The 27,500-nt window shown below is 51.1% G+C and overlaps 2 protein-coding genes across 3 annotated transcripts; both read left to right on the top strand.

Annotated features, from left to right (window-relative positions):
* Positions 1 to 4,086: 4,086 nt before the first annotated feature.
* Positions 4,087 to 4,693, top strand: PYY (peptide YY). 2 transcript variants are annotated; one of them, XM_049781535.1, is made up of 3 exons: positions 4,087 to 4,274; positions 4,392 to 4,469; positions 4,622 to 4,693. In XM_049781535.1, the coding sequence occupies exons 1-3, from the start codon at positions 4,087 to 4,089 to the stop codon at positions 4,644 to 4,646; spliced, it is 291 nt and encodes a 96-aa protein (XP_049637492.1). In that variant the 3' UTR covers positions 4,647 to 4,693. The 2 variants fall into 2 exon arrangements, with proteins under 2 accessions (XP_049637492.1, XP_049637501.1); XM_049781544.1 differs by lacking the exon at positions 4,622 to 4,693 and having other exon boundaries at positions 4,392 to 4,473.
* Positions 4,694 to 10,420: 5,727 nt separating this feature from the next.
* Positions 10,421 to 10,793, top strand: PPY (pancreatic polypeptide). The gene is made up of 2 exons (XM_049768133.1): positions 10,421 to 10,611; positions 10,712 to 10,793. Exons 1-2 carry the CDS (start codon positions 10,421 to 10,423, stop codon positions 10,791 to 10,793), a joined length of 273 nt encoding a protein of 90 aa, XP_049624090.1.
* The last annotated feature ends 16,707 nt before the right edge of the window (positions 10,794 to 27,500 follow it).

Below are 27,500 nucleotides of genomic sequence, written 5' to 3'. Positions count from 1 at the left end.
TTACTTCTGTCTCTGCACTCAGAATTTGCTCCAGGCAGGCTCAGGGGACCATATGGGATGCTGGGAATCAAACCCAGGTCTGTCCCTGGTCAGCCACGTGCAAGGCAAAAGCTCTAATGTCATGCTATTGCTCTGGACACTAGGGTTTACTCTTGACTCTGTGCTCAAGGATCAATTCTTTTTTTTTTTTTTTTTTTTTTTTTTTGGTTTTTGGGCCACACCCGTTTGACGCTCAGGGGTTACTCCTGGCTATGTGCTCAGAAATCGCCCCTGGCTTGGGTGGACCATATGGGACGCCGGGGGATCGAACCGAGGTCCTTCCTTGGCTAGCGCTTGCAAGGCAGACACCTTACCTCCAGCGCCACCTACCCAGCCCCAAGGATCAATTCTTGCTGTAATCAAGGGGCCGTATGTGGTCCTAGTGATTAAACCGGGTCAGCTGCGTGCACCTTTTCCACACTCTGTTCAACCCAAGAAGGGTTCTATAATGGCCCATTCATAAAGGAGCACCCTACAAGTTTTCACTGGTAAAGCTGCCAAACTGTTCCCCAGTCTGCAGTTGATATTGTGGTGAACCACAAGTGCAAGACCAGACTCATGCCTGAAAAATTAGAATTCATGAGAAGTACTCTGGGCATGCTAAAGGCTGAGATGGTTTCATGAAACATATGAGGAATAGTGACATGGAGAAGAAGAAAACTATGGAGAAAGGTGCTCGGGCCCAAAGTGAAGCATTTTGAGAATGGCTGGGAGGAGACTGAGCTGCTGAAGCATGTCCCCAGGAACCCATCGCAGGACAAAAGGTAAAACATAATCGGAGGGGGCCGGAGAGTTAGCATGGAGGTAAAGGCATTTGCCTTTCATGCAGAAGGTCTGTGGTTCGAATCCCGGCATCCCATATCCCATATCCCCGAGCCTGCCAAAGTGATTTCTGAGTGTACAGCCAGGAGTAACCCCTGAGTACTGCCAGATGTGACCCCCCAAAAAAAACCCTATAATCAGAGGCTACAGTCACTTAAACACAGGACTAGGCTAAGTAGAAGAGCACTTGTCCACGTGTGTGCAGTCCTGGGCTTAATCCCCAGGATCACTGGGAGAAAAAATAATTTACTTTTTACATTTTTTCATGGATAGAAAAGTTCTCTTTGTTGTCCTGAGCAGCCCTGTGAGATTCCAGGGCCTATGAGTGGTCAGCAGAGTCCCAAGTGGATGCCCTCACTGCTCCTGTGGTAATTTTGCTAAGTGCTCTGAGAATGAGAATCAAGGGAACCCATGATCTATGCCCTCTTCCATTTGAGGACGAATTGGAGGCAAGAACTACAATACAATAATCCTGGGAGTTTCTTTCCTCACAGATATAAGCTCCCCACCATACCCCCACATGTTTCACAGGGACTAAGTCCTGGGTCTGTGATGAGGGTGGGTTGCGGGGTGCTGAGCCCACTGATCAAGGGCTCAGACATCCTCCCACTAGTCAACAGGTGAATAAGCTCTTCAGCAAGCTGGGCTGATTAATGACCCCTCAACTGCCCTGTAATTGGGGAGTGGAGCAGGAGGCTGGGAGTGAGGCAATGGTAAAATGGGGAGGGTTTGCCAGGGTGTAGGCTGGGGAGGGTCCTGACCAACACTGAGGAACTCTTTCACTCTGAGGAAAACAGGAAAATGACTTCTCCAGAGGCTGTCCCCCAAATCTATTCCATCTCTGCCTTAGGTTTCTCTACTGTTTTCCCTCCTCTGTCCTTGACTCCACACTCACCAACACATGAGGGGTCCTTCTGGGGCACTTCTGGACTCTGCATACTGAGCTCCAGTTCACAGCACAGCCCCCAGTCCTGGCACATCCTTGTCCCCTTCATTTTGTTTGTCTATTTGTTTGTCTATTTGTTTGGGAACTACTCCCAGCAGTGCTCCTCCAGACAAGCCTGTGCTCAACACTTTGAGGCATCTCCTGGGCATTTTGTTCCCTTTGGCCTGCTGAGTTCTCACCTGGATCCTGACCCCAGGAATCCAGGCCCCCTGGCTGCCCTGGGGTGAGACCTGGGCTTCCCTTGCCTGTGGTTGTGATGAACCCTTCATTTCCACTCTCTCCAGACTGTACCAGGTTTCTGGTTCTGTGTTTCAGGACTTCCAAACGGGCCCTTTGAGGAGAGTGAGAATCTTTTCAGTCAGCTCAGGACTGCCCAGTGACCCTGCTGGTTTCTGCACATGGAGGTACCCCCAAGCCCATGGCCCCACTTCTCCTGAGAACAGGGTGGAGCTGCTTGGCCAGGCCTCCTGTGCAGCTTAAGTCCCCAGTCCTCGTCTAGGTCCCTGATCAACAGACTGGCCTGGCTTTTCTTGGAAGTGTGGGGAACGTGGGGCCCAATGGTTGATAAGGAACCATTTCCGGAGAGTGCAGGTGGTTGAACCCATAAAAAGCGATTGATGGAGCCCTGGCGCTGCCCCTCATGAGAGCTCTAAAAATTACACCCACGACCATCTGTGCTAGGCAGGAGGGGGTGGCCCAGAATGGGACCTCTTGCAAATGGGGTGCTTTCCTAGGAGGTCTGGTCCTCCTTCCCATGGAGGGCAAGTGGGTGTGTGAGGTGTGCAGTCCTGGGGTCCCACACCGACTTTCCACTCCTTCCATGCCTTGCTCTGAGCCTCACAGTTTCTCTCAGGGCTGAAAGCTTCTCTTTATGGGGCTTTCCTGTATCCTTTCCTTGTTTGGATCCTGGGGGGGCCTTGGCCATTTCTCCTCTGGCCTGTGAAATGAGGAGGAAGCTGCCCGGAATACAGCAGGGACTTATTAAACTGTCTCCTCGCTCCTTTGAAGGTGCAGGCAGGTACTTTAGATCTGAACTACCGGGCATAGACCTGACTGGGAGGTGATAACTTTTTATGCAGCCCCAGTCTCATCAGTACCCAGAACCCCATTCCCAAAGCAACACCTAGGTGGGTTTTCAGGCACACTAGAAGCAGAGGCCAGCTCATCTGCGTCTACCAAGGGACCCGGTTTTGTTTCCCCACTTCTTTCCAGCTCTTTAGTTTGGGGGCCTCAATCAGTGCTCAGGGGCCCCAGGGGTCACTGCCAGAGATTGTCGGACAACAGGGTGGGATGGTTCAGTGCTCAGCCCCAAGCACTGCTTGGGCGACATGTGGGAACCAGGGCTCAGGGACACATTCAGCACCTTGAATTATCTCCCAGCTCCAGGACAGGGGCATACTGGGGATCCAGGAGGAGAGTTCTGGGGCCAGGAGCCAAGATACCCCCCCAGCTGCACAGCCTAGCCCCCCATGGGTTTTGTCCAGGGCTCTTGCCCAAGGTGGTCCATGGGGCCTGGTAAGAGTCCCCACTGATCCCGGTCCTAGGGGAAGTGGCTCTGAGGTGCTAGCCCAGGCAACGGTTCCTTTCACTGTCCAGAAGAGTGGCTGATGAGGGGATGGGATGGATACCGGAGAGACACCCCATCAGAGGGACCCCACTAAGAGTGGCCACTGGCCCTCAACACCTGGGAGATGGAGACATCACTCATCGTCCGGGTATAAACTCAAAGATCTAGCCAGGGCGCGGAGGATTGGGGGTGGGACAGGGGGAAGGAGGGCGGGCCCTGCCTGCTCCCCATCCCCGCCACTCCCTCCCTTCCTGGGGGATATAAACCCCACGGGAAGGCACCTACCTGGCACAGGAGGCCACAGCTGACCTGACGCGCCCAGTCCAGCCCTTGGGACGCCTCTGGCCCTCAGCCTCCCGCTCACCTCCACTTCTAGAACTGTCACTGTGAGTGCCTTGATCCTGGAATGATCCAGAAGTGGGATCCTGAGCTACTTTGTGGGGGAAACTGAGGCTAGGGTGGTGGACATTGGGATTGTCGAGAAACTAGATTGGGAGAAGGTGGCAGAGTGCAAAGGAGGGTGGTGGGGACCCTTCAGAGCATGGGGGGGGGGGGACAGGCAGGGCATATGACTCGCTGACAGATCAGGAAACTGAGGCCAAAGCCCTGCCGTGCCCAAGGTGCTGGAGCACGGGCCCCAAGCCTCCCAATGTCCTGGGCAAAGTTGGGGTGAGAGGCTCGAGGACCCCACGCTCCAAGATGCCTCCCTTAGATGGTGACGGAGCGCAGGCCGTGGTCGGCCACAGTCACGTTGCTCTTGGCCTTGCTCGCCTGCTTGGGGCCTCTGGTCCAGCCCTACCCCACCAAACCCGAGCATCCGGGCCAGGATGCATCGCCGGAGGAGCTGAAGCGCTACAACACCTCCTTGCGCCACTACTTCAACCTCATCACCCGGCAGCGGTGAGCGCAGGCGCGGGACCTGGAGGGCGTGGCTAAGTGGTTAGGGGCGTGGGCTTACCAGGGCGTGTCTCACCAGTCATTGGGCGTGATCCACTTTAACCCCGCCCACCCCTCCAGGTATGGGAAACGGGACATCTCTGATGCTCTTCTGTTCAAACTGCTCTTCACTGACCCAGAGGACCCGGTGAAGTCGAGGTAAAGGGATCGCCTCAATATACACACCTGTGCCCTGGAACTTGACCTTGGAACCCTCTGCCCTGGCACTTGGGCAGCACCTAGTATTTTCGCCCAGCCCTTCCCCAGATTTGAGCCCTCTTTCTCCTGACTCCTGTGTTTTCCTCTTGCAGGCCAGAAAGCCCCTCCATGTGGTGATGCGCTCCAAGACCACCCGGGAGATATGTCCACTCAGCACCCCCATCTGCAAGTGCTCCCCTGCCCCCTGGACCTGGTTCTCTCTCCCTGCCCGCATGGTCTGCGGAAGGTTGGAGATGTGAACCTCTCCTTGCACTGGAGGGCTCCCCTCACCCCCAAATAAAGAGCAGATTTCACTAAACTATTGGTGCTTTGATATATTCCTTCCGTTCATGGTTGTGGTCCAGGTTTGGATGGTGGCGGATGGAGGTTGCGCGGGGTGCCCAAAGTTGCCAAGTAGCAGCTTTGACTTTGGGAGTGAACCAACCGACCTGGGATCTCAGAGCAGTTCTAATGTGAGAAGGGGCTAGTTTCTGAAAAGGGAACAGAGAGTCCTGGAGGCCAGGAAGAAGGCAGCTAAGGAAAGTAGATGGGGACAGAGGTGTCCAAACAAAGACGAAGGTGGTGGGACACTGGCCACTGGTTTCGTGCCACCTGTCCTCTCCCTGGCTTGAGCAGATGTGCTGCTACTCTCCAGCATGGCAGTGGGGGTAGGGTGGGCTTTAGGGAGCTAAGGGAAAGGAGAAAGGGCCATCTTCCTTCCATCACTCCTCCTTCCTTCCATCGTTCCTCCTTCCCTCCTCCCTTCCCTCCTTTCTTCCTTCCTTCCTTCCTTCCTTCCTTCCTTCCTTCCTTCCTTCCTTCCTTCCTTCCTTCCTTCCATCGTTCTTCCTTCCTTCCTTCCTTCCTTCCTTCCTTCCTTCCTTCCTTCCTTCCTTCCTTCCTTCCTTCCTTCCTTCCTTCCTTCCTTCCTTTCTTTCTTTCTTTCTTTCTTTCTTTCCTTCCTTCCTTCCTTTTTTGGGGGTAGGAGCCACACCTGGCAGTGCTCAGGGCTCATTTCTGGCTCTGCACTTAGGAACCACTTCTAGTGGTCTTGGGTGCATATAAGAAGTGCCAGGGATCAGAGCTGGGTCCACCACGTTCAAGGAAAATACCCTATTAGTTATACTATCTCTCTGGCTCAAATGGGCCATTTTGAATGATACTCTCACTGGCTACTCACTTCCCTGAGCTTACACGATGTGGAGTCACTAAAGGTGCCTCCCTGGTGACAATGTCTCCTTCCTGACTTCTGCCATTCTCTGACTGTACACTGGAGGCAAAAGGCACTGTGGGTGTTAGAACTGGAGTGATTCTAATAGAACCCTCCCCATCTATACCCTGACCATGAGGAAGCCCAGAGCCTGGTTTATCTGCCTGCATACCTTCCTTTCCAGACCTTTTCTTTCAGGAAGCCTAACTGGATTGTTCCTGCTCTGCCTTCCTCCTGCCCTCTCTGGCCACTGATCTGTCCATGTCTGTGTCCTGCTTCTCTTCTAAGTCTGAGGGGAGCCTAAAGTGTTCCTGTCTTACCTCCTCAAACACAGCCTTCTCTCTTGTGGTTCAGTAGGACTGAATCCTGGGTGGAAAGCTGGGATCTGAGAGCATGAATCAGGATGCCAAAGCCCAAGATCCTGGGGTGAAAAAGGGCAAGAAGGGTGTGAGTGTCCCAGACCCTGGGCATGCAGTGGGATAAAGCTTTTTGTCTCATACTTGCTTGCTGGAGGAGTGCTGCTTATAGTGGTGTGGGGTCCCATGGGTACAGGCTGTCTTGCACATGCCCCCAGCCTCATTGCCACCTATGCCTCTGCCCTGCTGACTCCCCAAAGGAGGGTTGCAGTGGGAGGAGAGGGTGGTCCAGGCCTGGTACAAGCATCCTGGACTCCTGAACATTTGGCCTGCTCATTCTTTTTTTTTTTTTTTTTTTGGTTTTTGGGCCACACTCGGCAGTGCTCAGGGGTTACTCCTGGCTGTCTGCTCAGAAATAGCTCCTGGCAGGCACGGGGAACCATATGGGACACCGGGATTAGAACCAACCATCTTTGGTCCTGGATCGGCTGCTTGCAAGGCAAACGCCACTGTGCTATCTCTCCGGCCCTGGCCTGCTCATTCTTACTGCACACACAGTCCTTTCCTCTCTGCAATCAGGACCATCCTTCACGGAATGATCATCCCCTCCTGGTGGCCTTTCCTGATTTCCCCAGGGAGAGTTCGTTCTCCTGTTCCCTCTTGGTTCTGTAGAGACATGATCTGAAGTCCACTCTCTTCTCACGCTGGGGATTGAACCTGGGTCAGTCATGTGCAAGGCAAGTGTACTACCTGATGTACTATCTCTGCTTCCTTCAGGGTCTATTTGGGAGGTGAGGGCAGCTTCCTCAGGTGCATTAATCAGGGACCCTTGAAACCCCATATGGGACCCCCTATCTCCCTACACTCTGTATCCTCAGAAGTTTCTATGGTGAGCCTTCCTGTCTCATGATCATGTCCTTATCCCAACACTGCCCGAAGACCTCCCTGTGACTCAGAGCACATGAGGACAGGCAGTGGGGGGAGGAACCCTATAATTTCACTTGAGTTGGTCTGGACAGGCCTGGATTCACAGGCTGGTCCTGGGCATGGCCATGCAGTTCAGAAAGCTCATTCGCTCCCATGGCCTCCTTGGCATCCAGGAGAGAACCCAGGGGAGGAAGCTGCTGTTTGCAAAGAAGAAAAATGACAGCTACGTTCCGCTGACATTTACGGAGAACATGCTATTCCTTAGGGCTGTTTACCTCTGTGACCAAAATATAAATGTCCCGGGCACTTGAGTCAATGTCCCGGGAGCCACCATCTGTCTGTGTGCTGACGCGTGTAGTGGCCAACCTGCCTCCTAGGCTGGGACCATCCCAGCTCCTAGGTGTGGGGTTGAAGCCAGGCGTCCCCTAGTGGCAAAATGCTGACTCTGTCTTTTCCACTGTCACCAACCTCCAACTTAAGGTGCTCCTTTCTGTCAAGCAGAGACTTGATATTTGCTTTGTTTTGACAAAGCATTTGTTTTGGCTAATTGTAAACTGATGTAGGATGATATTAGTGTTTTTCTTGTAACCATAACTAAGAATCGAGAGGAACAAGATAGAATGTGTAATAAATCTCTCCCTTTAACTTTGGTTGGATGGAGGTGGGAGAAAGCCATATCTGTCAGTGTTTTTGGGGTGCTCATTTCAGCTCTGTGCCCTGGGGTCAATGCAATACCAGGAATTAGACCTGAGTTTTCTATATGCAAAGTATTACTTCACCCTTAGAGCTAAGCCTCCAGTCAAAAGCCTTCCATTGCTTGCTCTATCTTGAGGAGAGTGGAAGCTCAGAGATGCTAAAGGAATTGTTTTTCCCAGGCTCACAGAGCTAGTCAGTGGCCACACTTGAACTTGAGTTCCCCTATTGCCAGTGGAGTTATCCCCAGCATACACACATGCACACTTAAACACACACACACACACACACACACACACACACACACACACACACACACACACACACACACACAGAGATATGCCTTTACCACCATGCATTTAGTGTCCTGCTCTGTTTCAGCAGACTTGGGGCCAGGTGCCTTTGCTCTCAGGCTTCAGTGCACATTTTGGGGAAGGAGTTGGGTCACACCCAGCTGTGCTCAGGCTCGGGAAAGCATCTGAGATGCCAGGATTTGAACCACCATTCGTCTTGGATCGGCTGCATGCAAGGCAAATGCTCCATCACTCTGCTATCTCTTTGGCTCCTTCAATGCATATTTATTTAGCCTCAGTCAGTTTCTGGACTTGTGCCTGAGCTGGGGGCTCAGCTGAGGGGACAGGCTGAGTGAGACACTCAGAGGTTCTTGGCTGGGAGAAGGACTGTTGAGATCAGTGGGGACCCCAATGGCAGATGAAGCCAGAACTCGGGCCTAGAAATAAAGGCATCCTCTGTCTGAGTCCCCCATTTCATAGACTCACATGGAGAGATCTAGAAACATTCTCATAGCGCCACTTGGAGAAAGTCTAGTTTTCCAGGCTAGACTTCAGGGCCTTCACCTGGCACTGATGGGCAATGTGTGAACTGAGTCAGTTTCAATATCTCTGAACCCCAGTTTGGAGCCCGTAAAGTAGGTTGTTCTTGGGTCTTTGGAAAGCAGCTGGGCTAGAAAAAACTTTGGAAAATACGAGTCTTCTAGAGATGCTGGTTCTGACCTCTGAGTCCTGTATTACCCAGGACAGGGTTCTGAGAAATTGATACCAAATATGTGCTCGGGGGCCAGAGAGATAGCATGGAGGTAGGGAGTTTGCCTTGCATACAGAAGGACGGTGGTTCAAATTCCGACATCCCATATGGTTCCCCAAGCCTGCCAGGAGCGATTTCTGAGTGTAGAGCCAGGAATAACCCCTGAACGCTGCCGGGTATGACCCCCAAAAAAGATGTGCTCAGCTGCTTCCCCAAGCCAGACTTGTTCATTCTCATTGTGTACCCCACAGGGAAGCCAAAGGATTCCCCCTGCTTTCCACATTGCCCTCATACACGAGGCCTCACCCGGCTTCCACTTCTCTTTTATTTGCAGACTGGAAAGAACATCCTGAGTTCCTACTCAGGTGAACCCCGGGAGGCCTGCAACGAGAGTCCCAAAAGGCAGCAGAGACGTCAATATTGAGGCCCACAGGGAACTTTGACGTGGTTCAGTCTTATCCTTTAGGCCATTAGCACCCACATGACTGCCCTGGCCCCCTCCTGTCCCTGGCCCCAGGGTGGCACTGTGGATACCAGGGAGACAGCGTGGGAGGGGGAGAACTGGGGTGTGAGAGTGGCCGGCTAGAGGCGGGACTCTGGGGGGCTGAGGACTATAAAGGGGTACATCAGAGGATGAGGGGACCCATCCAGCCTACAGAAGGTGCTCATTCAGTCCAGTGCCCACCTGCTCACTGACGACTCAGGGTAAGTGGGCTCAGTGTGCCCCAGACTTGGGGAAGCACTTTGGGGCTAGGGGTTGAAATGGGGTGATGATTCATAAGGACTTGAGAACCCCAAGTGGTTCTGAATCAAGATCTGGACAAGGGGCTAGAGTGATAACACAGTTGGTAAGATATAGAGAGATAGCATAGCGGTAGGTCATTTGCCTTGCATGCAGCCAACCCAGGACTGATGGTGTTTGAATCCTGGCATCCCATATGGTCCCCCATGCCTGCCAAAAGCAATTTCTGATCACAGAGCCAGGAGTAAGCCCTGAGCACCGCCGGGTATGACCCCCAAAACACACAAACAGACAAACACACAAAAATGGTATTTGCCTTGCAGTTGGCCAACCAGGGTTCGATCCCTGGTATCCTCTATGGTCCCTGAGCACCACTGGGAGTAATTTCTAAGTGTAGAGTCAGGAGTAACCTCTGAGCACTGCTAGATATGATCCTCCCAAAATTAGATCTGGTTTAAATCTGGTTTAAATCATTGGGGAGAGTTTCAGGCTGACTGAAATTGAGGGTACAGGTGGGCGCTGCCAACATTGGGGTGTATGGAGACCTGGCCAGTGATCAAATCCATGTAAGGTATAGAACACAGTCCCCAGTGTCTTCTCCAGGGCTGGCTTGCCCTAGGCACTGGGGGGGGGGGGCATTGTGGATTTTTGTTCTTAGGTTCACAGGCTCATTCCATGTACCCCACCTGTAGGCCTAGTCCTCCCATATCTCAGAGCCACCAGGCCTCGAGTGTCACAAATCATGTGTCTGTGCCATGTTCCCACCTTCTTTGTTCTACTATCTGTGCTGAGTCCCCAGCTTGGTCTTGGGCTTGAGGCAGTACCTGGGAGCAAGGTATCAGGTCCTGGGAGCCCAGGATGGGGTGGGCTGCAGGGAGTGGGGGACTTAGTGGCCCACACATAGGGTTCTTCTCTATCTCTCCTCGCTACCTTGTCTCAGATGGCCGCCATGCACCACTGCCTTGCGCTGGTGCTCCTGTCCACCTGCCTGGCCCTGTTGCTGCAGCCCCCCCGGGGTGCCAGGGGAGCCCCGCTGGAGCCTGCCTACCCCGGGGATGATGCCACTCCTGAGCAGATGGCCCAGTATGCAGCTGAGCTCCGCAGATACATCAACATGGTGACTAGGCCCAGGTGCGTGTGCTTCCTCCCTGGGCAGGGGGTGCCCCTGGGCAGAAAGGAAGTGGGGTGAGGGGACTGGACTGGGCACCCCAGCGCCTCTTCTGTCCCTAAGGTATGGGAAAAGAGATCGAGATGACACGCCGGACTTCAGGGAGTGGGGTCCTCCGCACGCAGCCGCCCCCATGGGTCTGTAGTGCTGGCGCCAGCTCTCGTCTCAGCCCCTCAGCTCCTCTCCTGCATCTGCTCCTGCTGAATAAAGCAAGTCAAAGGCACCTGCTGCCTCCATCTCTCTATGCAACCCCAGGGGGAGGTAGGGAAGGAGGGTATTGGAAAGATCCAGAAGGTGGGTGGGGTCAGCTCCTCTGTAGAGAAAGACAGGGACTCTTGTCCCCAAGGTCATGTGGCAACTCAGTGAAGTGAGTCACTCCGACATTTGATTTGATTGTGCAGTGCTAGGGCTACCCTGGGTCTCAGTCCTGCAGTTTACTGCTGAGTCACACCCCTGAGTCATCCTCTTTCAGCACCTCTAGAACATCAACCCCACAGAGCATCATTGGGACACAGCCTTGACCCCACATTTTCTCACTCCCAAAGCTTTTCTATTGCTTAAAGGCCTGCATGGGGGCAAGGGCGGCCCAGCCAATGGAGGTGTGTGTGTGTGTGTGTGTGTGTGTGTGTGTGTGTGTGTGAGAGAGAGAGAGAGAGAGAGAGAGAGAGAGAGAGAGAGAGAGAGAGAGAGAGAGAGAGAGAGAAGGCAGAAATGTCAGTCCATTGAAGGACAGTTCCTAGGAATGTGGCAGGAGGCCCTTGGAACTGGTGCCCCTGGCAAATGACGTCAGCTATGCAGCCTTGACCCTTCTCTAATCTGGGAGGAGACTCTGGGGCAGGAAGGTTCCGGGGGTTCAGCAGAGGCTTTACCAGGGCCACAGTGCGAACTTCAGAGGCAGAGGAAGGAAATGAGTTTGAATCCAGGAGCTTCCCCTCCTCTGCCCCTGGGGATAGGGGCATCACCCAGTCTCAGAGTCCTGATGGGAAAGTGGGAAGAGTGCTGGTCCCCAGCGTCTTAGGATGGTAGTGAGGCCCCCAGGAAGGAAAGCAGGTGAGATAGGACCCGAGCATGGGTTCAGACTCTCTAGTACACACTGTAGCCCCAGCTGAGCAGCTGCACACATTCCATCTTATTGACGGTTATGAAAGCATCTGGAAGGAAGGCTTGGGGGACTCTAAGGGAGGAAATTTGTAGAGAACTTGGCCTAAAAAGTGGTGAAATCGGGGCCAAGAAGGTGGCGCTACAGGTTAGGTGTCTGCCTTGCAAGCGGATGGACCACGGTTCGATCCCCCGGTGTCCCATATGGTCCCCCAAGCCAGGGGTGATTTCTGAGTGCCTAGCCAGGGGTAACCCCTGAGCGTCAAATGGGTGTGGCCCAAAAACCAAAAAAAAAAAAAAAAGTGGTAAAATCACTGAGGCCTCAGGCAGGAGGATGGAGAAGCGAGACCCAGCCTATGCATGAATTCCACAGTCCTGCTCGGACCCTGCTCTGGTTTCCGAGGGCTGCCAGGAGGACTTCCCTGAGAAGGAAGCCAGGACCTGCCCTGCTGATGTCCTGAACATGTGGACTGGGCAGAGGGTGTGAGTCCTCCTGGCTTCCTGGGATGGAGCCTCCATGGGGAAAGGACCGTCAAAGCCAGAAGTGAGGAGCAGGAGGACCTTTATGGCCCCCAGAAGGACTTTCCTCACACACTCTCCCAGAGACACTTGGACTTCAGTTTGGACCGATAAAGACAGCAGGTCCTTCCTCAAGCACCAACAGGAGTAATCTGAGCATTGCTGGGTGTGCCACATCCAAAAAAGAGAGAAGTGGGCTTGGGGAAAAGAACACCTCCCTTTCCTGGGTTCAGTACCCATTCTGCCATCCAAACAGTGATGCCACAATCAATCTGTCTCCCACAACTGTACCATCTCCAAGGGCCTCCTGACACATTCCCAGCAACTGTCCTTCCATAGACCTCAAACCGGTGACATTTCTGCCATCACACACACACACACACACACACACACACACACACACACACACACACACACACACACACACACACACACACACACACACCCGTGTGCAGTGAAATCACCCCAAAATAGAACAGGCTGAGTACCAGCAGCTACAGGGGTGAATGAAGGTCTGGATCTAATACTCAAACTTCAGAGTGTGTTTGTGGGGGCTGTTGGGGAGGGACTGATGAGTTTGGGTCATGGAGAGTGAAGTTCCAGAATTTTCTGAGCAGAGAGAGTGTTATCCATCCCACAGAGAGCAGGACACAGCAGTCCTGAGGGCCAAAGCCACTGTCCCTCTCTGACCCCTCAATTGGCCACCACTGCCCCCTGGAGGACACTTAGTACCTAGTAAACAAGAAACTACCAAAGGTTTGGAGAATGATCTCGGCACAGGCCTGGGAATGCCTTGCCAGTAACACAGACAAACAGTGATCACAAGCCCAAGCAGATAACAAAACTCAGGCACATAATGGTAACTCTCAGTTTGAGAACCTTAATCTTTTCCCTCTATCTGTGCAGTACTGGGAGTCAAACTTATGGCTTCACAGATGCAAGGTAAGGCCTCTGCCTCTGAACTCCCTTAATCCTAAGGGACTAAGAACTTCTCTACCTTCCCTCAAACCTGGAATAGGAAATCTTGGTGGTTCTGCTGGTGTTAGATTGGCAAAGGGGCCTCACGCCTTCATACCCTTAATGCCCTGCTAGTCTCCAACCCACAGCCAACAGGACACCCTAACTTGGCCTGAGACAGTTCCTGCTCCTTCTCCCTATGGCTCCGTTCTCCCCAGCCTGGCCTCCTTCTCCTCTTTCTGCCTCTGTCTTGACTGTGGAATTGTGGAGGAGGAGTGGGGGGGGGGGGGAAGTGGGAGCACACTGGCTGCCAGCTGTCCTCTCCAGGCACAGTTCCTGTTGGGGGACCCAGAGGAGGCTGTCAGAGTGCCAAGCAGGGCATTAGCCTGACTTGGGTTCCAAGCATGACATGGCCTCTAACTAGCTGTGTGTCCCTACATAAATGACCTTACTTCTATGAACACAGTGGCCTGTGTTCTTGGGGGAATGAACCCAAGAGTGAGGTCATAGGGATGCATGTGTGTGGATGGGGGCAGTCCGTGGGCAAAGCTGAGGGAAGGAGCCTCAGGCTTTTGACCCTAAAGTCCACCTAGGCTTCTGTGAGTCATCCTTGGGCCCTTTAGAGGGGTCCTCTTTTCCTCATGAACTAGATTGAGTTGGGGTTTTGTTTGTTGCTAAACCACCCAAAGCCAACAGGGTGTCCTTTGATTCATAAGACCTCCATTATTTCTTGTACTGAGTCCAACTTCCTGGGTACCATTGAAGGGCCTTCTCAATTGCACTGTAGTCTATTGGTTAAACATAAACAAAACCCAACTTTATAGAAGACTAATTTGCACCCATAAAACCCAACAACTTCTGTGAGTTTGCAAAATTTTTATCAGTGTGTGCCCTCCACCCCATATTGAAGAGTCAGCTTGTTTCTGTTCCGGCACTGAGCAGTTCTGACCCCAGGCAACAGCCCACCCCTTGTCTCTAGAAGAACTCAGCAGCTGGGGAGCTCGAAGGAATTAAAGCAACAACACTGTTCCCTTTGTGTCTGCTTTCACTGCACTAAATGTTTGGACATTTCTCTAAATGACCAGACCTTCGGGCCACTGGTTCTCTTTTATGGCCAAAGAGGGCTGTCCTTTTCTGGCCAAGGCCTTCACCGACCATCATTCCTCTGATTTGGCATCTGAGTTTCTGTTGGTCTCTTTAGCCACTTCTCTTCCCCAAGGGCTGTTTCTTCCCTGGTGGGAATCTGTCTGACTCTGCATCTTTCTCACCCCAGTGCCTCCTGTCCAGTCTCTGCCTTTCTTTCTTTCTTTCTTTCTTTCTTTCTTTCTTTCTTTCTTTCTTTCTTTCTTTCTTTCTTTCTTTCTTTCTTTCTTTCTTTCTTTCTTTCTTTCTTTCTTTCTTTCTTTCTTTCTTTCTTTCTTTCTTTCTTTCTTTCTTTCTTTCTTTCTTTCTTTCTTTCTTTCTTTCTTTCTTTCTTTCTTTCTTTCTTTCTTTCTTTCTTTCTTTCTTTCTTTCTTTCTTTCTTTCTTTCTTTCTTTCTTTCTCTTCTTTCTTTCTTTCTTTCTTTCTTTCTTTCTTTCTTTCTTTCTTTCTTTCTTTCTTTCTTTCTTTCTTTCTTTCTTTCTTTCTTTCTTTCTTTCTTTCTTTCTCTCTTTCTTTCTCTCTTTCTTTCTCTCTCTCTTTCTCTCTCTCTCTTTCTTTCTTTCTTCTCTTTCTTTCTTTCTTTCTTTCTTTCTTTCTTTCTTTCTTTCTTTCTTTCTTTCTTTCTTTCTTTCTTTCTTTCTTTCTCTCTCTCTCTTTCTTTCTCTCTTTCTTTCTTTCTTTCTCTCTCTCTTTCTTTCTTTCTTTCTTTCTTTCTTTCTTTCTTTCTTTCTTTCTTTCTTTCTTTCTTTCTTTCTTTCTTTCTTTCTTTCTTTCTTTCTTTCTTTCTTTCTTTCTTTCTTTCTTTCTTTCTTTCTTTCTTTCTTCTTCTTTTTTTTTTGGGGGGGGTGGGTCACACCTAACAGTTCTCAGGGATTATTCCTGACTGTGCTCAGAAATCGCTCCTGGCAGGCTCGGGGACCATATGGGATGTTGGGATTTGAACCACCATCCGTCCTGGATCAGCTGCATGCAAGGCAAATGCCCTACCACTGTGCTATCTCTCAGCCCCTGCCTTTGCTTCTTTCTACAATAAGTTGCTCTGCATGACAGAATTCCACCAGCTCTCAGTTCTGGCAGTTCTTCTCCAGAAAGCCACCCTGACCCCTCCCTGCTCTGCCCTGGGTCCCTGAAGCTCTCATTGGTGCCCTAGTGACTGTGTGAATACTGATCTGAATTGCTGCCCAGTAATACTGATGGCCAGCAGCTCTCTGGGAGAAGAAGCTATGCTTTGATGTCTCCATGGTCCATAGATGCTGCTGGTGTGGGAGCAGGACCTGTGCCATGTTTGTGGAATATCTACCTACATGGCAATTTTCTCCCTTGGTCAGACGCCATCCCCAGTGGTGCTTGGGGTGTATGTGTGGCCATGAGTTCCAGGAACTGAAATCAGAGTTTCTTTGCTTGTGCTTAGTTTGTGCTCTACCACTTGAGCCACATCCTCAGCCCCTGTATTCATCTATTTTTTTTTTCACACCCGTTGATGCTTTGGGCTTGCTCCTGGCTCTGCACTCAGGAATTACTTCTGGCAGGCTCAAGGAGGCCATATGGAATGCCTGGGATTGAACCTGGGTCAGCCCTATGCAAGGCAAGCACTTACCCGCTGTACTATTGCTTCAGTTTCTCGTTGTAATCATCTACCTAAAAAAAAAAAAAAACCAGAATGTATAGAATCTGGGAATGAATTTATTTTCATGCTGATAGGGTATAACAAGACAGCTTCCTAGCTGGGAGCAAAGCTGCTGGAGTGGTGAGCTGGAGAGATAGCACAGCAGGTAGGCTGCTTGCCTTGCACACACGATGCCAGGTTTGATCCCTGGCATCCCATATGGTCCCAGGAGTAATTCCTGAGTGATCCCCTGAGTCTTACCAGGTGTGGATCCCCCCAAAACACAGAATCTGTAGTAAAGTGAGGAAGAACCTCAGTGAGAGAGGGAGAATGCCGATTATAAGTCTGGATCTTTCTGCATCAACTTTGCTATCGTTTCCTTACCCCTCCCTATCCAAACCTCCTCCCCCAAAACCAGGCCTGGGTCCTGGGTCTTTCCATCCTTACAGTCTTTGGGTCTTCTTTTGGGGGGCATAGCATATCCAGTGGTACTCAGGTTTTACTCCTGGCTCTGTGCTCAGAGATCACTCCTGGCAATGCTCAGGATTGAATCCAGTTTAACCACCTGTGACTAGCACCTTACCCACAGTACCATCACTCTGGCCCATCCACCCTTGGTTCTGAGAGCCTTATACTCTAATCTTTGGTTGCAGGTTATCCCTTTGATGATTTGGGTCAAACCATAGGAGACTGGAGGAACTATCAGCTGCCTGGGATCAGAGTTCATCTTCTTCATGTCCCACCATGACCCTCACTCCAAGGCCTTAACCTAGATCAGAGAAAAGCATTTGTGTTGAATCCCAGAGCAGATTGGACAGAGGCTTAGTTATTCTTAAGATCTCTCCTAACTTTGCAAAAGGAAGTGATTTGGAAATTTCCAGAGCAGGAGCCATGGGGGGGGGTGTCTTGTTTTAGTGTCTTGAGTCACTTGACATTTACACTCCACAGTGTTGATTGAGTCTCTCTTTTCTCTAAGGGCTGGTGGGCCCCAGTGCAGGAGCTGGGGTCGTACCAGGAACCATTTACAGCAGACAGTCCTCTGGTTTATGGTACATTCATAAAGCTTAGAGCTGTGCAGCCATTATCATCAGTTTACAAACATTTATTACCCTACTGAGAATCTATCCCCTCTACCCTAGGTACCCAGCAATTTATTGTGTCTGGCTTTGACTCTACCAGGCATCCCATAGAACTGAAGTCTTACAGAACACAGTCTTCTGTGACGCAGAAGGTTCATGCATGTGGTAGCCTGGCTTATTCTGTGAAGTTTTAAGGGGTCCTCAAACTTTTTAAACAGGGGGCCAGTTCACTGTCCTTCAGACTGTTGGAGGGCCAGATTATAGTAAAAACAAAAATTATGAACAAATTTCTATGCACATTGCATATATCTTATTTAGAAGTGAAGAAACAAAATGGGAATAAATACAATATGTGGCCCACGGGCCGTAGTTTGAGGACCATTGAGTTAGAGGGAGAGTCCAGAAGATCATTTTCCTTCTCACTTCCAAATGGGGGTGTCTCTGAGAGTGGCCTCAGCTTCAGATACAGGAGAAGCAATAAGGATTGTGGCACGACTTTCTAAAGCCAAGGAAACTCAGTGATGGCCCCATTTAAAATGTTTTTTTTTATTTATTTAAAGAAAATGCATCACATAGTTGGCATAGTTGATCATAATGCATTTGTTTCAGATAAACGAAAACAACGCTATTGAAAGAAAATAGAAATAAAAAATAAAATGGAAAGGAAGAAAACAAAGAAAGAAAAAAGAAGAAAAAATACAGTAACAAGCTCATTTGTGAAAATTATTGTGTAGCCAATGAAGTCTCATTTATACAATGGCCAAAGGTGTGTGATAGACATTTTTTTTTTTTTTTTTTTGGTTTTGGGCCACACCTGGTGATGCTCAAGGGTTACTCCTGGCTCTGCACTCAGAAATCACTCCTGGCAGGCTTGGGGGATCATATGGGATGCTGGGAATCAAACCCGAGTCTGTCTTGCATCAACCATATGCAAGGCAAACAACCTACTGCTGTGCTATTCCTCCACCCACCCTCTTTATTGCTTATTTGTTTTGGGACCACACTCAGGAATGAATTTCTTCCCTCTCACTACTCAGTGTTGAGAATTGTGCCCTGCAGTGGTCGAGTACTGGAGTCTCCCACCTGCAAAGCAAGTGCTTTAGTCCTTGGAACCATTGTTTTGACTCTTGAAAAGGTGTTTTTAGCTTGTTTATTTTGTTTATTCTTTTGGTCCATACCTGGCTATGTTCCGAGCTTACTCTTGTCTCTGCATTCAGGAATCCCTCCTGGTTGGCTTAGGGGACCTTATGAGGTGTTGGGGATTGAACCCACATTGAAAGTCCAAGGTAAATGCCCTACACACTGTATTATTGCTCTGGCCTCCTGGGAAGTTTGTTTTTGTTAAATCAAATCACCATAAAATACAGAGTTGTTTTTTGTTTTTTTTTTTTTTTTGATTTTTGGGCCACACCCAGTAATGCTCAGGGGTTACTCCTGGCTATGTGCTCAGAAGTTGCTCCTGGCTTGGGGGACCATATGGGACACCGGGGGATCGAACCGCTGTCCATCCTCGGCTAGCGCAGGCAAGGCAGGCACCTTACCTTTAGCGCCACCGCCCGGCCCCAAATACAGAGTTGTTGATGGCTGAGTTTCAGTCATACTCCAGTACCATATTCCAGTACTCGTTCCTTCATCTGTTCATCCTAGAAAGGTTTTTCATCTTTATGAGCAGGCTGGGAAGTTGTCTCCTAAAATCCGTTCCTCTACTCCAATCCCCCTTCGCCCCATTTTACAGGAGAGAAAACTCAGACAAAATATGCAAGTGTTCTGCTCTGGAGGCAGGAGGAGGTGCTTGCACCCCAGCAGCCCTGCCAGCTGCTCCTGAATGCTGCGGGTGGCTCTCAAGTCCAGGGTCTGATGCCAAGTGAATAAAAGATTTAGGGCGCATTAGTAAAGGTATTTTAATCAAGTCTAGATAAACCAAGATTAGATTAAGCTTCATGGATAATAGAGGGATTAACAAGGAAGACTAGAAATTGTTTCTAGGTGCTTATTGCTTTTAATGCTGATGAAGATATACACGGTCTGAAAGTCAGTCCTACTTAAATGCTATTTATGTTCTGTTGTTTTGGTGAGTTTTGAAGAGTGTCTGACTGAAAATGAAGCCAATTCCAGCTCAGCAGAGATCTGTGACTTGAGCAATGGGATCCTGGCATAATCACACAACTCAAACCTATTTCTTCCTCTGCAAACCAAGGCTGACGGGGCCTGTGGAGGAGGTGCTGGGTGTTGCTGGAACTGATGCCAGGGGCCCTCAGAAACCAGCTCCATCTTTTAGGGTAAGATCTCTGGGCCAGCTGCTCTGTCCCTCTGGCTTCACTGCCCTCATCTGTAAAATGGGGCCACGTGTTTCCCCACCTCGATAAGTTGGTACAAGGTTCAAGATAACGAATCCACATGCAAACCCTGGTAGGAACCCCACTCCAATCCTAGGGTAACTCTGGAGCAAAGGATGTCAGGGCCAGAGTAGACCCCCAGCTACGGTATAACAGTGTGATTTTGAGATAAGGCTTTTGAAAATTGAAGAATGCAAATTAGTAGGGGAGTGGGCCACATCTGGTGATTCTTAGGGGTTACTCTTGGCTTTGTACTCAGTTGTTACTCCTACTGGTGCTTGGGACCATATGGAATGCTCGGGATCAAACACTGGTTGGCCATGCCTAACACCTTGCCCACTGTACTATCTCTCAGGGCTCAAGGAATCTCTCTGGCTCCTAAATTTTTTAATTTTTTTTTTTTTGGATTTTGGGTCACACCCGGCAGTGCTCAGGGGTTCCTTCTGGCTCCATGCTCAGAAATCGCTCCTGGGATCATACGGGATGCTGGGATTCGAATCACCCGCCTTCTGCATGAAAGGCAAACCCCTTACTTCCATGCTATCTCTCCAGCCCCTGGCTCCTAGATCTTAACAGAGCAGGAAAGTGACTAGGAAAATGCTCTAGACATTTAGGAAATAAATTATGCCGCAATTTCTCCAAACTTCCAAGGGACAAATGGGTAGAGTTCACACAGCACGGGGAGAGCCTAGGGAATTCAGTGGGGAACCCCCAATGGTCTCTGGGGTCCAGGCTGTGATATGAGCCTTGTACTGAAGCAGGATGCCAGGGTTTTTTGCCATAATGCCCAGGATAATGTGGGGCACACTAAATCATGCAATTCTCTCTTCTGAGCCCTGGTGGGGAGGGTCTGGCAGCAGAACCAAGAGGGGGTCACTTCCTCTCATTTTTCTCCCCAACCCCATATATTCCTTGCTTCACCCCAGCTCCCCCAAACCCCCCAGCTGAGCTGGAGGAACAAGGCTGACTTTCAGCACTTGTTGCTAAAGCTGGCGCTGGGGGGCACAGGTTGACTTTTCCTTTAGAGTTGTGCTTTCCAGGGGCCGGAGAGATAGCATGGAGGTAAGGCATTTGTCTTGCATGCAGAAGAACGGTGGTTCTAATCCAGGCATCCCATATGGTCCCTTGAACCTGCCAGGAGCAATTTCTGAGCATAGAGCCAAGAGTAACCCCTGAGCGCTGCCGAATGTGACCCCCCACCCCCCAAAAAAAAGAATTGTGCTTTCCAGGGGTAGGTGTACCTAGAGATACACAAAATAATCCTTTGAGAGTGTATCCAGAAAATAATGAAAAATTTTGGAGGGGGTCCACACTCATCAGTACTTCTGTTTCTGCACTCAGAGATCACTCCTGGTGAAGTTTGAGGGGATGCCAAGGATCAAACCTGGGTCAGCTATTTCCAAGGCAATACCCCTTACCCTCTGTACTACCATTCTGCCCCCCTGTACCCCCCAAACTTCCTGTCTATCTTACCTGAATGGGAGGGGTGTGGTTGGTAACAAAGGGGTTGCCTGAGGGGTAGGAGAGAGAAGACTCGGCAGGAAGTAGCAGCTTGGAGAGGAGAGACATAGGTTGAGGCTGCTTAGCTTAAAAGGCATGTAAAATGGGGCCGGGAAGGTGGTGCTAGAGGTAAGGTGTCTGCCTTGCAAGCGCTAGCATAGGACAGACCGCAGTTTGATCCCCCGGCGTCCCATATGGTCCCCCCAAGCCAGGGGCGATTTCTGAGCGCATAGCCAGGAGTAACCCCTGAGCGTCAAACGGGGTGGCCCAAAAAACAAAAAACAAACAAACAAAAAAAGCCATGTAAAATATGCACATGTCAGTTAGGGCCTTATTAATAAAACTTCATGTCTCCTGAAATCTGACTGCTGTGGATAATTTTCTCACCGTTATCCTGAACCTACAGACCCGCCAGGCTGAAAGGGGATGCAGGCGTTGGGCTGAGAAAGGCCTCACCATCTATCCATCCATCCATCTTTAGGACTCTCTATATTTAATAATTAATACAACAGCCCCTACTTGTAGTTTTAAAGAGAATCACCTAAGATTATTCTGGGGCTAGAGAAATAGTATAGCAGATAAAGCATTAACCTTGCATGCTCCAACCTGAGTTCAATTCCAGGCGCCATATATGGTTTCCTGAGCACCACTTAGAATGATCCTTGAGCACAGAGCTAGGAGTAAGCCCCAAACACTACCTGTTATGATCCCTCCAAATATTTGTGTGTGTGTGTGTGTGTGTGTGTGTGTGTGTTGGGGGGGGTGGCAGGACACGGTCCTGACTAAAAAGCCGGTCTTAGAAGTGCCAGGCGTGAGTTCCATTTCTGGAGCCGCTTGCATGTGCCCCATGCAGTCCCGGAAGTTCTGCCATCTGCAATTTGCGATCCACAGCAATGTGCAGTTCTCAGAGCGCAGCCAGGCGCTTGTGTGAGAGCAATAACTGGGGGAGTGGGAACTCTGCGTCTGGGCGTGTGTCTCCAGTGAACACTATCAGAGTGTGTGTGAGCCCTAAAACTAAATGAGTATGGCCCTATAGTTCTTACTCTCCCTTCTTCACACAGTAAAAACACGAAGGAAAGTAGAAAATTGTGTGTGTGAAGATTTCAAACTTTTTTTTTTTTTTTGCCACATTCAGTGGAGGGTCACTTGTGGTTGTATTCTGGGATCACTTCTGGAGATGGGGATTGAACTGAGGTCCACAGACCCTGCCTCCGAGATTTTTCTCTTTTTAATGGAAAGATACAGCCAATTGGAAAGGTTTTCAGGACAAGTCTCTAAATTGGAGGGGTAGGATGAGCTGGAGCAAGGGGGTGTTGGAAGATAGGATTAGCTGTTGGCGGCCCCTGCTGGCCATTATTGGTAATGCAAGATGATTCCTTACAGACCTCAGACCATGCTGGGTTATAATTCTCAAATCTCTGAGATAAATATTCACTAGAAGAAAATTCTGGAAGAAAATTTCAAGGAAGCAGAGCTGTTTCTCTTTCTGGAGACAGGGAAGATGAAGTCAATTGCAAATTCAAAAAGAGAAGGGATCATCTCTCATCCCATAGCCCCTCCTAACTTCAGCAGGACGGGGATCCCCTAACTACCAGGGGATGCTCTGTGGATGCTCTAAAATTCTATTCCTTTCCCAAGGGCTATATTTACCAAAAATAGCACACCCTCATTCCTTTGGGGGCCTCAACTTAGAACACTTAACTTCACGTCTATAATACCATTCTATGATGCCACCAGAAAATGCTTTTTGGGTCTGACCCCCATCACCTGGCCTCTACCTCCACCCCAGACTATGGAATTTAGGAGACAAGGAGCTTCTTTTTGAGAATGACTCCATTTTGCTGAAGCTGGCACCTTATCTGAAACAGAAACAAGGGAAGCTACACTGCATCAGGCCTTGTTTCTCAGTAACATCATGAGACTATTTGAGAGTCAAAAGTACTTGATTACTTGTACGAAGACCTGAACATCTTGAGGAGATGTCACTCTATAAAATCATTTTCTTTCTTTCTTTCTAATAGGAACGCTTGCTGAACTAAGAGATACAGGTGAATTTAGAGGATCGAGCGCTTCGAAAGCAAAGGAAGGCTGCTCCGGAAATTGCAGATCAAATCCTGCAATTCAAATCCCTACCACCTGGGATCGCTAGCCAATTTTCTTCTTCAGGACTTTTTTTTTTTTTTTGGGGGGGGGGGGGGGTGGGAACAGGGGTGGTTGGGAGGCCGGGAGGTTCATACAGCGATGCTCACGATTTACCCCTGGCTCAGTGCTCAGAGATCCCCCCTGGCTGTGCTCCTGGACCAAATGTCGGAAGCAAGGCAAGTACTCTAATCCCTACATCAGAGTTTGATTAAATGGTATGCTTTCCCCAGATGCTCACCCCAGATTTGTACCCTCCAAAACTCAGGAGTGAGATGACCCCCTGGAGATTCAGGGCCTCCTGCTTTCAGGTGGAATTCTCAAGAAAAAAAAAAAAAACACATTTCTGAACATTTCAAACTAGGTTCCAGTAAGTGGTTCTGTCATATTTGGGGCCACACCCCTACAGTGCTGGAGGTCCGCCCTCCTGGCCCCTGTCAGTGTTGGAGGACTGAGGGACCGTGAGGGATCGAATCCTGGCAACACATTGAGCTCAGCCCCTGTGGCCCCTTTCTGAACTAGGGGTCCATTTAAAGTTGGAGGCATAGCACCGCTTTTTGAGATTAATGGGCAGGGGCCGCTGAAGTCTGGGAAATCAGGGACAGCACTCAAAGCTTTGCATACGGAGAAAGGGGTGCTGTGGCGGGGCTCAGAGCTCCCTTATCCATTTGGATGCTGTGGATGCTGTAGAAACCTTTACTGGGGGCGTTGCAGGAGGCTGGGCCGAGGCGGGCCATAAGCTTAACCCTTTATTTCCTTCTTGGCATGGAATCCTGAGGAAGGAGCGTGAGTTCCATCTTTCTGCAGACCAGGATGCAGAAAAGCTCCTCCCTGGGCAGAAAATAGGGTCTCAACTTCTTTGCGAAGACGTTTCTCCATTTTGGGGGAAATATTGGGAAGTCAGATTATTCGGGTTCCATTCTTCGCCTCGATTCCTTAACAGCTTGCTCCTGCGTCCCCGGCTCTCTAAGAGGTTGAATCTCTTGCTCTTTTATTTTATTATTTTTTGCAGTGTATATCTATCTATCTATCTGTCTGTCTGCCTGCCTGCCTGCCTGTGTCTGTGTGTCTGTCTGTCTGTCCGTCTCTCTCTCTCTCTCTTTCTCTCTCTCTCTCTCTCTCTCTCTCTCTCTCTCTCTCTCTCTCTCTCTCTCTCTCTCTCTCTCTCGGGGGTTATCTAATTAAACTCTAATTCAACCCAACTGGGAAGCTGAATGAGAGGAAAGGCGAGCCACGGGCACTGGAACAAACTGGGGTGCAAACGGGGGGCCGAGGGGGACAGAGGACTCTGGTCATCGCCTTTTGAAGGGCTGCTGGTGCGCACAGGTTCCCGGTCGCACTTTCCCGGCTTGGGGAGACCCGGAGGCCCAGGGCTAAGCCTCGTCTCCCAAACCCCACGGCGGGGGGCTCTCTGAGCGCCCTTCTCGGGTGGTCCGGGCGTCCGGGGGGGCCCCCACCTTCGGCACGGCTCGGGTCTCCGCCCCCTGGCGCCGCGGAGGCCGCTTTAAGAGCGCGGGGAGCAGCGGGCGAGAGAGAGAGCAGCGCAGAGCGGAGCTTGGGGCTCCCCGGGGCGCAGGTAGGCGCCCCCACCCCGAGGCCCGGTCCAGCTCCCACTCGGGGGTCCCGATCTTCATTTCCCCCCTCGGCTTGGTCCTTGCGGGCCAGAATGTTCTTCGGGTTCAATCTTGCTGCGCCTCTTCCCCTGGGCTGCCCCTCTCCCATCCTTTCCCTCCCAGATCTCTTTTTTTGGGGGAGTCTCCTAGAGAGACCCCCCAACCGTGCTGCCCACGGACGCCGTCCACGGCCCGGCGGCTAGAACTCTGGGGCGCGCCCGGCACAGCGCACAATGTGGGGGGTCCGGGGACCTGCGCGGCCTCTCCGGGGGCTGTGCGCATTCTGGGGACTTGGGAGCCCCGCATTACGTAAGCACCGCACTCGTGGAGCTTCCGGGGGGCTGGGGCGCGAGCTTGAGGTTTTGGGGGTCCCCTGAGCAGCCTCGATCGTCCCTGGGAGGGGGCCCTGGGAAAGAGGGGGGCGCATTGCTGCTTTGGTCTCTCCAGTCCTGGAGAACGGGGCGCGGGGGGTCGCGTGGTTAGGGTTAAGATTGGAGACCAGGGTTGGGGCTGTCAGCAATCTCAGTGGGGTGTCAGGGTCCGAAAGTTAGGTCACCCGAGGAGAGGGGCGGTGGGGCAAGGTGAGATGACGGAGGAGGGAAAGGGGGGTGCCTGGATTTAGTGACCTCATCACCCTCCCCAGCTCCACTCCTGCGGGCGCTGCAAAGAACCTCTTTGATGGCTCGTTATACGCCCCCCCCCCAGCATCCTAGGTCCTAGCGCCCTGCGACTTCGGGGTGCGCTCAGGATGGCAGGCGGGGTGGGTGGGGGACATGTGAGATTTGGATAGTTGGTGCGGAGTGCAGCAGACCTCCCGATCCCCCTTCTCCGGTGGCCCCTCAATCTGTCCATCCACTCCTTCCTCACCACCTGTCTGTCTCCAACGCGCCTTTGTCATCAGACCCGTCTCTCCTGCTGCATCTCTTTGTATGGGGAGTGATGGAGCGACGCGCGGAAGGTGGGGGGGGGGGGGTAAAGCTCCCCCTTGAAGGCCACCTAGCACTTTCGGGGTGCCGTGCACCGCCCCGAGGTTAAGCGGAGCTGGTCAGGTGGGTCCCGGGCTTTGGGAAGACGAGGTGCGCGCGCCCAGATGTGGGACCTCGAAACCTTGGCTGGCAGCCAGGCTGGGTCGCCTGGCACCGCTGTGCTTCCCTGGGCCCCGCCGGCTCCGCCTCTCCCAGGCCGGGGTGGGGGTAGGGTAGAACCAGCTGGTGCCGTGGGAACAGAGTCCCCTTCGGGAGAGTCGTGGCGGGCACGACCTGCTCTGCCGGGTGGTTTGGGGGCCAGGACCCACCTTCACGCTCCGAGACAGGAGGACCTCTGTAGGGACAACCAGACATCAAGGACTCGGGGTTAGGAGTCTAGGGTCAGGGGGCTGGAAGGATCTTAAGGCTGCTCTCTAGGAATAGATAAAGCAAAGGTTGGCAGCAAAGAGGGGATTCAGGCTGGGGCACCGGCTGGCACTGCAGATTCAGAGCTTTTCTCCAGGTCTGGGTGCTAGCCTATAAGGTTGGCTCTCTTTTCCCTGTGCGCTCCTCTCTCCCTGGTCTTCAAGGGCAGGTCCGGGAGGAAGGAGCATTCTCTCGCTCTGCTCCTGCCCCTCACTTTGCCACTTTAGCTACCTGAGCTCCAGGGCCTGGCCGGGCCTGAGAGGAGGCTGGGAACCTGAGGAAGGACAGGGAGAGAAATTGAGAAGGTGAAGCTGTGTGTCTTTTTACCACTCAGGGCTCATCCGTGGTTAGTAGTGGGCACTGCCAGCTGCTTCCCTCCATCCCCCACCCCTGCTGTAAGCCACTGCCTCCTGTTGTTGTCATAGCAACTGGGAATTAAGGTTTTCCAGCAGCACAAGCCCTAGAAGGCAAAGGGAGGAGGGATACTGCCCAGGAGAGAGTGTGTGTGGGTGGGTGTCCGTCTCTTCCTTGGGGAGGCCCCAGGATGGAAGTGGGGCTGCTCAGTCCTTGCTGGTTCTCCTAGGGCCTTTGCTCCTCTCCCCAATCCAGTCCCAGCTCTGGGTTCTGAAGGAGGCAGGTAAGGAGGAAGCTAGCTAGAGGACCTTTGGGGTCCATTCATGATTTCTGTGAGCAAACCAGTCAGATGTTGGGGTGAGTGTCTACCCTGTTATTCTGAGCATTTGACCTCATGGAGTTTATGGGTTGGGAACATTCGCTTTTCCTGATTTTGATTCAAAGTCAGAATTCACCCACTGTCTCTCACAGGGAAAAAAAAGTAGGAAGAAAAAGGGAAAAAGGGGGAAAAATTAAGTAGCATTTATTTTTTTTAGATTCACAAAACCTAGTGCAGCAAGTAGGGTGCTTGCCTTGCACCCTATCAGCCTGAGTTTGATCCCCGACATCTCATATGATCTCCGAAGCTTACCAGGAGTGATTCCTGAGTGCAGAGCCAGGAGTAATCCCTGGGCACCACCCAGTGTGGCCCCCAATTTTTTTTTTTTTTTTTTTGGCCACAACTAGTGATGCTCAGGAGTTACTCCTGGATATCCACTCAGAATTTGCTTCTGGCTTGGAGACCATATAGATGCCGGGGAACAAACCCAGGTCCATCCTGGGCAGCTGCATGCAAGGCAAATGCCCTACCACTGTGCTATTGCCCTGGCCTCAGTCAAAAAAAAAATTTAATAAGACAAACTCACAAAACTTGGGCTTTCTCTGTTGTATATCATCAACTTTATAACTTGGGGAAATCAGTTAGTCCCTTGCCATGTCTCCTTGAAGAAAGGGGACCCTAAGAACTGTTCTTCCTGTTTCCTAGGAATCTGGGACCATCCAATTTTCGGGGTATTTTCCCTCCCCCTCTCAGTTTTGGCTCTTACAAGGAGTGGAAGAGCTTTCCTGCTTCCACTGC

This window comes from Suncus etruscus, chromosome 1, assembly GCF_024139225.1.
Source record: "Suncus etruscus isolate mSunEtr1 chromosome 1, mSunEtr1.pri.cur, whole genome shotgun sequence".
In the NCBI taxonomy this organism is placed as follows: Eukaryota; Metazoa; Chordata; class Mammalia; order Eulipotyphla; family Soricidae; genus Suncus; species Suncus etruscus.
This window is presented reverse-complemented; position numbering and strand designations above follow the sequence as displayed.

Excerpts from the sequence above, each read along its gene's own strand:
- PYY (XM_049781535.1), top strand. The coding sequence starts at position 4,087 with ATGGTGACGGAGCGCAGGCCGTGGTCGGCCACAGTCACGTTGCTCTTG. Across the intron at positions 4,275-4,391 it reads AACCTCATCACCCGGCAGCG|GTATGGGAAACGGGACATCT; the intron begins GTGAGCGCAGGC and ends CCACCCCTCCAG. Across the intron at positions 4,470-4,621 it reads GAGGACCCGGTGAAGTCGAG|GCCAGAAAGCCCCTCCATGT; the intron begins GTAAAGGGATCG and ends TTCCTCTTGCAG.
- PPY (XM_049768133.1), top strand. The coding sequence starts at position 10,421 with ATGGCCGCCATGCACCACTGCCTTGCGCTGGTGCTCCTGTCCACCTGC. Across the intron at positions 10,612-10,711 it reads AACATGGTGACTAGGCCCAG|GTATGGGAAAAGAGATCGAG; the intron begins GTGCGTGTGCTT and ends TCTGTCCCTAAG.